Below are 14292 nucleotides of genomic sequence, written 5' to 3' on the forward strand. Positions count from 1 at the left end.
AGACTTTTTTTGAACTGACTGACAATATGGACTGGATTGACATTTGGAGAATGAAGAACCCCTTGGGAAAAGAAGGAACATTCTTCTCTGAAGCTCAGCTGACTTGGACAAGAATCGACCAAATATGGATAACTAGAGGTCTGGCACCGAAGGTCAGAAAGGTGGAAATCTGCCCAAAAACCTGCTCCGACCATAATGCACTGAAAATGGATATGATACTATTACCAACTGGTTCCTTTAGATGGAAGATGAATGACAATCTGTTTAGAGATCAGGAGATTACTAAGAAGGCCCAGAAAGCATTGAAGGATTACTTTGAGATAAATATGAACACTGCGGTGGAAAAAAGAATTATTTGGGATGCAAGTAAAGCTGTGATGAGGGGGTTCTTGATACAACAGAATGCGGCAAGGAAGAGGATACAAAATGACAGAAAAAATAAGATTTTGGAGAAAATAAAAGAATTGGAGAAGAAGTTAAGATCAAACCCGAAGTCTCTGCCGATCTTGAGAGAAATCAAACTCTATCAAGCACAGTATTCTAAACTGATAAATCAGGAAATAGAGTGGAAGATTAAATTAATGAAACAAAAAACTTTTGAATCGGCAAACAAATGTGGGAAACTGCTAGCTTGGCAGTTGAAGAAGAGACAAAAATTGAATACAGTTACAAATTTGGAAATTGAAGGAAGAAACATTCAGAACCCCACGGAGATTAGAAAGTGCTTCCAGAAATACTTCAAAAAATTATATACTCAAGGGCCGCAGAATGAGGACGAGATAAAACAATTTTTGGAGAAAAATGGACTTAAAAGGCTGTCACAAGAAAATAGATCTCTCCTGAACAGTAAAATAACATGTCAAGAAATTGAACAAGCCATTCAAAACATGAAACCGGGCAAATCTCCAGGGCCAGACGGGCTAACCTCCAAGTATTATAAGATATTAAAAGACCATTTGATTCAACCACTGATGGAGGTCAGCAATGAAATTATGGAGGGGAGGAGGGCGCCGGAATCGTGGAAGGAAGCTTTCATCACATTGATACCAAAATCGGAAGCTGAAAAGACGCAACTTAAGAACTACCGTCCCATCTCCCTTTTAAATGTGGATTACAAAATTTTTGCAGATGTTTTGGCAAGTAGATTTAAAAAAGTTTTAAATGAAGTAATTCATAAAGACCAGGCAGGCTTTCTCCCAGGTAGACACATGTTCGCTAATACAAGGAACATTATTGACATTTTGGAACTGTTGCAAACTGATATAAATACAAAAGCAGTGTTAATCTTTATAGATGCGGAGAAGGCCTTTGATAATATCTCTTGGAAATTTATGAAGGGAAATTTAAAAGAAATGGGAGTGGGTAGGGGTTTTGAGAATGGGATTGATGCAATATATTCAGAACAAAAGGCTAAATTGATAGTAAATAATGTGGTTACTGAAGAGTTTAAAATTGAAAAAGGAACACGACAAGGCTGCCCGATTTCCCCTTTGTTATTTATATCAGTTCTGGAGGTGCTCTTGAATATGATTAGAGGGGACCGGTTGGTGGAAGGGATTCAGGTCGGAGCGAAACAATATAAACTTAAAGCTTTTGCAGATGACCTAGTTTTGACCCTGCAGGAGCCAGAATCTAGTACAAAAAGAGTATTACAACTGATCCAAGATTTTGGTCGGGTGGCAGGATTTAAACTAAATAAACAGAAAACTAAGGTGTTGGGGAAAAATCTGACAGATGTAGAGTCGGAACAGTTTCAGAGAGAAACGGAACTAACTGTGGTTAAAAAAGTAAAGTACCTAGGGGTAAACATAACAGCAAAAAATCTGAGTCTATTTAAGGATAATTACGAAAAATGTTGGTCTGAAATTAAGAGAGATTTGGATAGTTGGACAAAATTGAAGCTTTCTCTGTTAGGCCGAATTGCTGCTGTTAAGATGAATGTATTGCCAAAGATGTTGTTTTTGTTTCAAACATTGCAGATTGTGGACAAGACAGAGTGTTTCCGGAAGTGGCAGAGAGATATATCTAGATTTGTCTGGCAGGGCAAAAAGCCCAGAATTAAGTTTAAGATACTAACTGACGCGAAAGAAAGAGGGGGCTTTGCCCTGCCGGACTTAAAGTTGTATTATGAAGCCGCAGCCTTTTGCTGGCTAAAAGACTGGCTACTTCTCGAAGACACTGACGTATTGGATTTGGAAGGGTTTAACAATGCTTTTGGTTGGCATGCATATCTATGGTACGATAAGGTTAAGATCAATAAGGTCTTCAAGAACCATATTGTCAGGAAAGCAGTTTTTAATGTCTGGACAAAATACAAAGACTTACTGGAAAACAAAACTCCGAGGTGGCTTTCACCTCTGGAAGCTAAGGCCCGAAAAAGACCCAATATGGAGGCCAAATGGCCAAAATATTGGGAAATATTAGAAAAAGATGGAGACAATTGGAAATTGCAGAGTTTGGAGAAAATGAAGGATAAAGTGCGAGACTGGTTACACTACGCTCAGATTAAAGAAGTTTTTAAAAATGACAAAAAGCTAGGGTTCCAGGTGGAGAAATCGAAGTTGGAAACAGAACTGTTAGAGCCTAAGACTAAGGTATTATCAAGAATGTATAACTTGCTGCTGAAATGGAATACACAAGACGAAATGGTTAAATCGGTTATGATAAAGTGGGCTCAGGATATTGGGCATAATATCATGTTTGAGGACTGGGAAAGGTTGTGGACCACTGGGCTGAACTTCACTGCATGTAATGCTCTGAAGGAAAATGTAATGAAAATGATATATAGATGGTACATGACCCCAGTTAAACTTGCCAAAATATACCATTTGTCTGATAATAAATGTTGGAAATGTAAAGAACATGAAGGAACATTCTTTCACCTCTGGTGGACTTGCCCTAGAGTGAAGGCCTTTTGGGAAATGATATATAATGAGTTGAAAAAGGTATTTAAGTATACCTTTACTAAGAAACCAGAGGCCTTCCTTCTGGGCATTGTCGGCCAGAAGGTGTTAAAGAAGGACCGAACATTTTTTATGTATGCAACAACGGCAGCAAGGATACTCATCGCCAAGAGCTGGAAAACTCAAGATCTACCCACACTGGAAGAGTGGCAGATGCAACTGATGGACTATATGCAACTGGCCGAGATGACTGGCAGAATCCGAGACCTGGGAGAAGAGAGGGTTGAAGAAGACTGGAAGAAATTCAAGATTTATCTACAAAAGTATTGTAATTTGGTTGAAGGCTAAGAAGGATGCTAGATCATAAATAATTGCCTACCATTTAATTAGATTTGAAATTGATGATAAGTGAGATTGAGGGAAATACAAAATTTGTGGAGAATAGATCAAATTAATTGAACAAAATCTAAGATTATAATCAAGATGATAAATTGCTGGGAAAAATTTATAACGATGTAAGTGGGAGTGGGAGACGTGAGGGAGTCCAAAGAAGTTCTGGAAAATGTGTTATGATTCATGTTATATTGTTTATTATTTTTGCATTTTGTATTTTAAAAAAATCTTAATAAATATTTATATAAAAAAAAAACAACAACATTTTCGGCAAAACATTCATCTTTATAGCGGCAATTCGGCCCAACAAGGAGAGTTTCAAGTTTGACCATGTTTCTAAATCTTTCTTTACCTCTGACCAACATTTTTCATAATTGTCCTTAAATAAATTCAGGTTTTTAGCTGTCATATTTATCCCTAGGTATTTCACTTTCTTCACCACATTTAAATCTGTCTCTTTCTGAAGCTTTTCTATTTCCATTGAAGTCATATTTTTCTCCAATACTTTAGTTTTTTGTTTATTTAATTTGAATCCTGCTCCCTGACCAAACTCCTGAATCAGTTCTAAGACTCTTTTCGTACTAGATTCTGGCTCCTGTAACGTTAAGACCAAGTCATCTGCAAAGTTTATATTGTTTAGCTCCGACCTGAACCCCTTTAATCAACTGGTCCCTCCTAATCAGATTCAGGAGCACTTCCAGGACCGAAATAAATAGCAATGGAGAGATAGGGCACCCCTGTCGCGTTCCTTTTTCAATTTTAATCTCTTCTGACACCACATTGTTAACTATCAATTTTGCTTTTTGTTCCGAATATATTGCTTCTATGCTATTTTCGAACCCTCGTCCCACACCCATTCCCTCAAGATTTTTTTTCATAAAACTCCAAGAAATGTTGTCAAAGGCCTTCTCCGCATCAATAAAAATTAACACTGCTTTTGTATTTATATTCGTCTGCAATAACTCTAATATGTCAATGATGTTTCTTGTATTGTCAAACAGATGCCTGCCAGGGAGAAAGCCTGCTTGGTCCTTATGTATTACTTCATTTAACACTCTTTTCAGTCTATTTGCCAAAATGTCTGCAAAGATTTTATAATCCACATTTAACAGGGATATGGGACGGTAGTTTTTAAGTTGTGTCTTTTCAGCTTCGGATTTTGGTATAAGCGTGATGAAAGCTTCTTTCCACGAATCTGGTGCCTTCTTCCCCTCCATTATCTCATTACACACCTCCTTTAGTGGTTGAATTAAATAGTCTTTCAACATCTTGTAGTATTTGGAGGTTAACCCGTCTGGCCCTGGAGATTTGCCCAATTGCATATTCCGAATAGCACCTTCAATCTCCTGTTCTGTTATTTCATAATTCAATATCATCTTATTTTCTTGAGATAGCTCTTGTAATCCGTTAGTCTTTAAAAATTGGTCTATGTAAAACTCTTTTCGCGGCCCCTGCATGTAAAGTTGTTTAAAATATCTCTGGAAACACTTTCTAATCTCTTCAGGTTTCTGTATATTTCTCCCCTCTATCTCAAGGTTGGTTACCGTATTCAACTTCTGTCTTTTTTTCAGCTGCCATGCTAGCAACTTTCCACATTTATTTGCCGATTCAAAAGTTTTCTGCTTCATTTGTTTAATTTTCCATTCAACTTCTTTATTTACTAATTTCATGTATTGTACTTGGTAGAGTTTAATTTCTCTCGAAATCTCCTGCGACTTGGGTTTCGATCTTAACCTTTTTTCCCCTTCTTTTATTTTTTCCAAAATTTTGTCTTTTTTCTCATTTTGGGTTCTCCTCTTTATTGCATTCTGCTGTATCAGAAACCCCCTCATAACTGCTTTACTTGCGTCCCAGATTATTCTTTTTTCCACTGTAGTGTTCAAATTAACTTCAAAGTAATCCTTCAAGTTTTTTTGGGCCTTCTTAACAATCTCTTGATCTCTTAATAAGGTGTCATTCATCCTCCATCTAAAGGAACCAGTTGTAGTTAATCTCATTTCCATCTTGACGGCGTTGTGGTCGGAGAAAACTTTCAAAGTAGAGCACAATTTTGTAGGTTTAAATATTACATAGTAGAGATAAGCTTGCATACTAACAATACGTACACCAAACGAGACTAGAACTGAATGGGCCCTGATGCTCATAAACTACATTACCCCTCATGCAGACTCCTGCTGAACCAAATACTAAGGTGGGGAATAGCAGGATCAGGCAGGTGCTTCATTTGGGGTGAACGCTGTACAAAACCTCTTGCAGATTGGTTTTCCACTTCCACATTTCTTACTTGAGCGGAATGCTTAATAATTGAGTTTACAGGAATAAGGAGCAGCTATATTAATCTTCCTGACCAAAGCTAGAACATTTTTCTTTTTAAAACTAGACCACTTAGTTGTCCAAAAGCTGAGCAAGCTCTCAAACACACATGGCCTAGTAGTTTCAGAGACAAAGGCATGAATGTCTTAAGCAAAACCAGACATTACAAAATGATGTGATTAAAACAACAGCGTTCGGCTGAGAAATATGGGTTCTAATATTCACTTGACTATAGGCCATGCAGATATTGTCTGAACGCGTCAGATGATTTTTGACGAGTCATTTTCAGTCTCAGTTTCCTATCTACAAAGTGGAACCTTCGCTCCTATGGTGTCACGGAGGTTCAAACTGAAGATTGTTAAGCAATTCTTGAAAATTTAGATGGCATCTTTATGTTCCCCTCTGCAATTCCTTCTGAAAAAAGCAGGGGAACAATGTATTTGCTCTTAGAACCAAGCATATGTTGGCTGTGTGGAGACATCTCTTCACTTCAACTGCTAGAGTTTCCATCTGTGGTCCTTCAGGAAACAACCATTTCTCAAAGGCTCTTCCATTTTGGTTAGTATTTGGGAGCAGAGGCTTAAAGCAGGCACTATTTTATGACCTTCTCCTCAGGGTGGGGTTGTATATTAAAAAAAAACTTTAGCTAAGCCCTAGTATAAAACAGAAGTTTACACATAAGCCTAGTTCAGCTGAAATAATGGTTTCTTGCTACGTGAATGAGCATCAGGCTTCTGAACTCCTGCCTTCCTCCTCTTTAGCCCCCAATGAGATTGGAAACTTTTGGTATTTTTATTTTAGATAAAAATCATAGCTCCATGGTGTCTGACCTCTGGGAACTGTGCCTTGTTTAAAAGTATGGTTGGCAAGAACAAGCCAGGATCAAACTGCAGTTTCAGGCTTGTTCTTGCTAGCCACAGGGACTGTTTCTTTAAGCATCTGCTTGTCATTTCTCCTCTGGCAGGCAGAATAATCTGGGATGACTCCTATCTAACAAATGGGACAGTGGTAAATCCAACACCAGCTTTTTAGGCACATTAGAGCATGTTAAAACACAATCCAGTTTATCCCTACCTTTTCCGGAATGGAGGAAGAAAAGCATATATAGTATAGCAAACTATAGTAATCAAGTGGTATCTTTTGTAAAATTACAGATTCTGTTCTGTTCTGCAAGTACTTTATTGCCCCCCCCCCCCCCCCGCTGGAATGGATAATCCATTCTTCAGCTTCCCAGGTTAATATTCCTTTTTTAAGAAATAAGAATTTTTATTAAAGCTTTTTCATAGTGCAGTAAGATAAAATAAACTAAATAAAAACAAAAACACATGAGAGAAAGAAAACAGAAAATGCAGAATCCTCTCTCAAAGGTAGCTCTTAATCCTTAAAGTGTTGAACCCTCTCAAGCTCTCTTTTGGGTACTTTCTTTTCTTTTTCTGGTCTCTCACCCTTCCCTGCTTCTCACTCAGGGTCCTTCCGCAACCATCCACCACTAGGTTAATATCCCAAATGTGCAGCTGAGAGAGGGGTATAACTTACAAGTTCTCGTTACCACATGGCAAATTTGCTAATTAAAGCTGTATACCTACTGGCCCAATGTTTTGGGGAAAGTGGGAAGCAGTCCTAAGAAGTATAAATGAATAATAACAGCAAAAGTGGTAACTGGGCTAATTCCAAAACAAGCATGAAAATGGTAACATGTAGTTGTAAGTTTTCAACTTGTGTTGAAAGTCAACATGCGTCAAATATAGCACAGGTTATTTTTTCCAAAACAAGAAGGAACATTTATTGCTGATCGTATGGAGAATGTACGTAGAGTTTCTCTTTCCCCTTTACATACAAGATAAAAACCACTGGCCTTCTCAGATACATTCTCACCACAGTAACTGATATGGGAAACAACTTCCATTTAACTGAACAGAGATTAACCTTCATGAGAATAACATCACTGAGAAGTAAAGAGAAAATGCCTGATCTCAACCGGGGCAGCTAAAATTCACCAAGCTGGTGGAAAAATATGCGGACTTCTCTGCAGAGTATTCAAAACCCAACAGACTCAAGGGATGGCATAGCTCATCTCGTTCTTATTTGTACACACAACCAAAACACATATGGAAAAAGGTTTACCCAAAGGAGGTGGCTGTGTTCAGTTAACAATTTCTTCTGTATTTAATTATGGTGCCACACCAGTCGTAGACACTTTTTAATGAACTTCTCTTAACGTACAATTATCTTGTCCCTGCATTACCTCCGGGAATGATATTTTAGGATACCTGCATACATAGTACAGTCTGGAACATTTCAGAATATTGAGTAAACGAAGGTCAGTCTTTGCTGGAGCTGTTTACCGCATACCAGAGCACAGCAAAATCCCATCGGTCCATTGAATTCAAACTTGTGTTTCCTTCCACTTGGCAGCCGACCTTTTACATGCAACTCACGAATCATCTCTGCCAACATCACTCTGATACTACACTGCTTTCATCTGTTCTTAATGACTTTTATTTTTTTTCCTTTGTACAAAAAAATATAAAATTTAAATCCATAGAAAGTGTATACTAGCAATGACAAGTTTAACATTACACCAATGCAAAGGCGTTAACTGGGACATTAGTTGTTTTAAGTCTCAGCAGTGCATGCACAATATAAAATAAAAATGGCTAAAGCTTTGAAATTCTTACGGCAATGCCTCATCAAACCACTCGGTGGATGGCAATAGTAGCAGGAGGGCATTTATGTACAAAGCAAACAGAAATCAAAGTTGCTCCTTTAGTTCCAACTCTGGTTAAGACTTAAAATCACAATACAAAATACTCAATACCTCACCCCCACCCCCACCCCAAATTTCAAAAGTTATTAGCACAGGGAACTAATCAGTAGTTTTAAGAATCTTGTTTTGAAAAGGCATTTTGTTTTTCCACAACACTCCCCAGCTACTTAAAACTCCTTTTCAAAACCTAGTTGGACCAACCACACTTAAATGCTAGTTCATAGCCAAATAATAATGTACAAAAATATTCAACGGAAGAAGGGCATTCATTTTAAAATTTGCTTCAGAAGGAGAATCTCCCACATTCAAGGTTTGTTGACTTGTCCCATGAACAAAACTGCACCTGTGGAACAAGAAAAGGTTATTGCAGATATTGGATTGATTCACAATTCACCTGTTTTGTAACAAAACAAAATCCTCCAGATGGTTCAGCATTCAATACAATCTGGGCAAGAATGCTTACCATTAAGCAGCAAGCTTGAATGTATTAATGACTATTAGGTGGAACCCAATTTTAGTCTGTGATCCTAAAAGATAAAGGCTCAGTTTTAAGGTCATTTTGATTCTGATGCATAGTTTTAATAGGAAATGTCATCAAATATTGCACTTCCTTCTAAAAGGAAACAGTACTTCTGCTTTTAAACTGTGATTCTCACAAGTCCATGGATTCAACTTCTCAGAGGCGAGAGTTGGTATATGAAAATGTAAATTTAATACTTTAATTAATTGGTACCGTTAAATGCCAGACAATATGTAAGAATTCTTTAAAAATCAGACATTCATACATGTGATACAGAGTTTTGAAAATGATAAAACTTGTGGTAGAAACCACTATTCTGCTTTTATTGTGCAAAGATACTTTGCTGCCTGTTTCTAAAACCTGACAAGGACTCCCTTTTAATTTAGTAATTTACACTAAGGAACAGGATCTGGTAAAACTGAAGAGCTTTAAATCCCCTAATTTCACTCAAGTATCAGAAAATCAATGGGAGTTAAAAAAAATGTTCAACATTTTGCAGTACAGTGCAATTTTACTTCAGCAGACACTGTCAATGATTCCCAAGAACAGAGAGGAAGAGAGCAAGGCATGCACTCTGGACTTGAGCTCCTAGTTAGCCAGTTCACAAAAGCCACTTTATATACTTGTGTATGTGGGTTATCAGAGAGTGGCTCTGTTCATCAGTTTGCATCTGCTGCTGGGGGGGTGGGGTGGGGAGAGCAAGAAAAGCACATAAAGATCCTTCTAGTGTGAATGTGTGCAGCTCTGGGGTCTGCGGCTGGTGTTGCTCAATGCCAGGTTGGCACTGAGTAAGACCTCCCAAACCCATGATCTGGACGAGGAGGCCGATCTGGTCTGTATCACAGAGACCTGGGTGGGTGGAGTGGGTGTATTTTTGGCCTTGGGCAAGAGGTGGTTTTGCAAAGGCACTGGGCACCATGCTGCAGGGGGCACCTTACAACACGGCTGTACAACAAAGTGCTAGGGACCAGAGGACACACTGAATTTTAGCGATGCACAGGGCACCGCTGAAATTTGAGAGCCTGAGGTCTGCCACTGTTGGGACAGACTGGGGATTAGGCCCTTCTTCATGTGCCTCCTCGACAAAGAGGTTCAGAGGGTTGGCAACATTAGAACAGGCTTTTTCTGCAGTGGCTCCCTGCTTGAGGAATGGTCTACCCAGGGAGGTTTGCCTGGTGCCTTCATTGCATATCTTTAGGCCACAGGGGAAAACAATTCTCTAAAAGTTCCATGGCCTTTTTAAAATGTGGGAGGGGGGGTTATTGGTTTGTTTGCTTTATTATGTATTTTGTGTTCTCATTTTGTAGTTTTATGTTTTGAACCGCCCTGTGATCTTCAGATGAAGGGTAATACGCAAATCAATCAATCAATCAATCAATCAATCAGTATGTGTACTATTTGTTTTCCAAACTTCGGCCACCAGTCAAACTTAATCTTTTCATATTGAGAACTAACAAAAATTATTGAATTAATTTAAATGTATATTGTTAGATGCTTGTTAATAGGTGACTTTATACAATTCTGCTGATACATATGTGATAAAGCATATGTTTCTTTATCTGTCTTTTTATCGTTTTAACTCAGTTTATTATACACACCACCAAGGTAAGATTCTCATGGCATATAAATGTATAAAATAAAACAAACTAAGGCAGACAGGCTTACTTGATAACAGCTGCATTTGGCCCTTCCTTCAACTATCACCTAGTGGCAGCCATTACAACAGGCTACCTAAATTATTTCTACCCTAGCTGTTTCTTATAAGAACTATAACTTTTAAGACCTGGTCTCTGGGATTGCTTTTCTCTTTCTTCCTTGTAATTCTTTTTCCTTGTGTGTCATGTTTATCTGCAGTGCAGAGACTGAATTGTGGCTGAATTTTTGTTAAGACGCCCTGGGACCCTTTTCGGCTAGAGTAGGATAAAAAAGTACTTAAAACAAATAAATCTACTTTTTGAAACGTCGTGCCTGCAGCAGGAAGACTTCTCTGCTTGTGGGAAATTGGGGATTTGCATCACAAGGGGAGCTTCCAGAAGATGAAACAGGCTCCCTGCTTTAAACAGCTGCCCTCGAATTCATAGAGGGTGACAGGGATCGGGCTTATCCCTACACCCACTTGTGTGGTGCTCCCCTGCCCCCAAGGCTAGTGCTAGAAAATGCAAGATTTTATTTATTTAAAGCACCATCAAGACTTCCAGGGCAAGGTACAAAAATCAGAAGCAAGACAGTATTCCCTGAGGTCTCTTATTGCCTGAATTGGGCCACTGAATTTTAACAAGGAAAACAAACAAACATCCAGAACCTCAATCCCAGAGTATTTCATTCCCAACTCCCTGCTTTAAAAAGCCCCTTCTTATGAAGTTATATACAGAGGGCTTGTCCTGAATTAATAACTGAATGCTTCCTAGGTATTGCTAAGCGTAGCTGCCTCCAGAGAATACAAAGGGCCTGCAAATCACCTCCCTGCGTGAGAGAAGGTGGATGTACGAAGTGTGCTGGTTTTCAGTTGTGATCCGTTATTCAAAAGATCTAACCCACCAGGTACAGCTTTAGTAAAAAAAAAAAAAATCACTTATGCATCTGATGTCTGCTACCAGGAGCAACACTTCCTACAAGATTCCACTGAAATCAGCCTGCCGCTTCTGTATGGCATCTTTAAAATATTTAGCACATGCCAGAAGATTTTGTTCTTAGCCTGCTTTGATGCTGGGTGGTAGTGGAGGAGACAATGAGATGACTGAAATGTTGCATATATAGAGAGTGTGCGTGTGTGTTTGTGTTAAGATGTCCTGGTCCCTCAAGTCCCCTTGTGAGTCATTTTTGCGCAGAGCTGGGGGTGAGGGAGGTGAGAAGGTGTTTTTCCTAAGCAGCTAGCTCATACTGAGCCTAGAATATCAATTAGAAGAAAAACAGGGTTTCGAAGTGGAGCAAAGAGAGGAGATGTGTGTTTTGACAACCGGCCAGTGCTCCTCTTCGGAATCGCATAATGTGCCTTTGATGTCCTGAGCTGCCTGTGTCTGGGAACTCATGCCAGGAGTCCTCTTCCTCCACAGTGTTGGCACTTTTTACCTCCAGCATGCACCATTTATGGAGATGAGCTAATAAATATGCCAGTGGAACAGAGGGGCCTGTTAGTCCCTGGCAACAACCCCTCGAGTGTTGAAATCCTGCGCAGCTGCAAGCTGCTGCATTGCCTCCAAGAGAAGAAATCTCTTATGCACAGTATAAGGAGGGAGGAGGTTAAGGACCAAATTTTGTAAGGCAAGAAAGCATGTAAGAGGTGTCTGTTTTTAGCTGTGGGCTTCTGTCTCCTGAGGAAGGCTGTTTGCATTTAATTCAGTGAAAGTCAATATTACTTACCTGTAGGATTGTGCCGTATGAAGAATACAAATGGCCTGTCTACCACAAACCAAGGTGGGGATGACCTGGCTATTAAAATTGCAGCTTGGACAAACAGAAACAGGGGAAAAATAGTCACTCGATGGTTCTAAACTTATTTTTACATTTTATTTAGCAAGATTTATAAACTGCTTAATCAACAAAAAAAAACCCCTCTAAGTGGCTTATATAAATAATACCCATTAAAAGTAAACATTAAAAGCAAGTTAACATCATTCCCCCCCCAAAAAAAATATATAAATAAAAACAGCAATTGCAAAACAACCTACCCAATCAAATAACCTCTTAAAATTACGTATCTGGGCAGGTGTGCCTAAACAGAAGCAAGGTTTAAAAACAGGTTCTGAAAAGTTCCTGCCTAGTATTATTGTATTTTGAATACTTTTGTAAGACACTTTGTATTTTTCATTTTTGCATCACCTTTAGACCTTTTTGTAGGAACTAGTGAACATTTTTCTAAATAGATAGCAATATACCAGTACTTCCTAAATTGAATAATTTAATCTATTTACCTTTTAAGCAGTTCAGGGTGGGGGCAACAGAAAGGCATCAGTCTGAGACTTAAAATGCCATATTCCTAAACTATAATTAGATTTGCACAAATTATTCTATAATTTGGAAATGCTGAAGTCCAGTAGCTACTGAGAGTCACATTGCTCTGGTGAGTGTATGAACGCCCCTGCTTTAAGCTATATTTATTTAGAAAAATTCTACATTACTTTCTGAAAAAAAGAAAAGAAAAATCTCCAAGTGAAGAATTTTGCCTTGCAGAGTGACATAACTGGGGAAGGGGTTCGCTCAGGGGCAGAGCGTCTGCTTTGAGTGCAGAAGGTCTCAGATTCAATCTCCCACTTCTCCAGGGCTGGGAAAGACATTCTGAATGCTGGAGAGCTGCTGCCAGTCAGTGTGGACAAAACTGACCTAGATGGACCATTGGTCTGCCTTCCTAAGTTCCTATTAGGCTTGGGGGGTGTGGGGGAATGCACAAGTGCTTTCTGAAAGTCTGTTAAATGATTGTTCTGGCTTGGCAATGCCATTTCAGCTATACTTTAAAATTAATGAAATTACGATTTTATTTTTATTTTTAAAAAACCCTAAAATTTCTATATGCATTAATGATGATTATGGGGAAGCAGTGAAATGCTTACTTGTTGCTGCAGATGCTTTGGTTCCATCTTCGCTCACTTCAATCTTTGCTTTTTGCAAGATCTGAGATACATGAATGTTTCCTGTTCCTGTTAAGGGTCAAACACAGAACATATGTGCCATAAATATTATGTATACACACCCCCATGCTACATTCCAGGGAGCAGCCAACCCTTTTTGTAATACATAAACATAAGGAGAAGTCAATCTGCTTCTGTATGCTGTTATTAAGATATGCCATTTTCCCCCACCTGCTAAAAAAATTGTACCAGGTAATCACTTGGCATGAAAAAAATGACACTAAGAGATCACAATACAGTGTTTGATAATTTAATATCAGTGAGAAGTGGGATAAAATTCAAACCAACCAAATTATTTCCACAAATCCCTAGTCCTAAAACTCACAGACAAGAGAATGAGAGGGTAACTCACTTGTTATTTTTGCAAAATTTGCCTTTGACTGATCAAACATATCTCGAATGCCAAGCTCCTGCAAAGGTTCCTTTAAGTCTGTTTCTGCCTCCGCAGTAAACCTGGTGGGAGCAACAGAAAAGCATCAGCCTGAGACTGAAATTAAGTCCAATTGCGAAAAGATTTTTCAATAGGGGTGACATAAATATGTGTGAGATCAAGTGGGGGGAACAGAACCTACTTGGGTAAAATAACCTGCACTCTCTTCTGCACCATAGTTGTCATCCAGCTCTGTATCGTTTTTGTGCTAATGTGAGGAATAATAGCAGACAAAGGAGTTGTGCTTTCCGTGGGCAGAGCAATCAGCATACTGATACTTTCACCGTGGTATGGCAATTCAATGATATTGTACCACAAGTCATTAGGAGTACTTGTTGTGC

The 14292-nt window shown here is 38.8% G+C and overlaps 1 protein-coding gene across 1 annotated transcript in view; it reads right to left on the reverse strand.

The window, feature by feature from the left end:
• Window positions 1-7796: 7796 nt before the first annotated feature.
• The window catches only part of SERPINE2 (serpin family E member 2), a 29301-nt gene continuing 22805 nt past the window's right edge, over window positions 7797-14292 (reverse strand). The window contains exons 5-9 of the mRNA XM_079975910.1: window positions 14094-14292; window positions 13874-13974; window positions 13444-13530; window positions 12257-12340; window positions 7797-8719 (exon numbers count right to left, since the gene is read on the reverse strand). Coding sequence (XP_079832036.1) covers window positions 8682-8719; window positions 12257-12340; window positions 13444-13530; window positions 13874-13974; window positions 14094-14292 — 509 coding nt within the window. The 3' untranslated portion in view covers window positions 7797-8681. The remainder of the gene's footprint in view (window positions 8720-12256; window positions 12341-13443; window positions 13531-13873; window positions 13975-14093) is intronic.

Source organism: Podarcis cretensis (genome assembly GCF_951804945.1).
Source record: "Podarcis cretensis genome assembly, chromosome: 5".
Taxonomy (NCBI): Eukaryota; Metazoa; Chordata; class Lepidosauria; order Squamata; family Lacertidae; genus Podarcis; species Podarcis cretensis.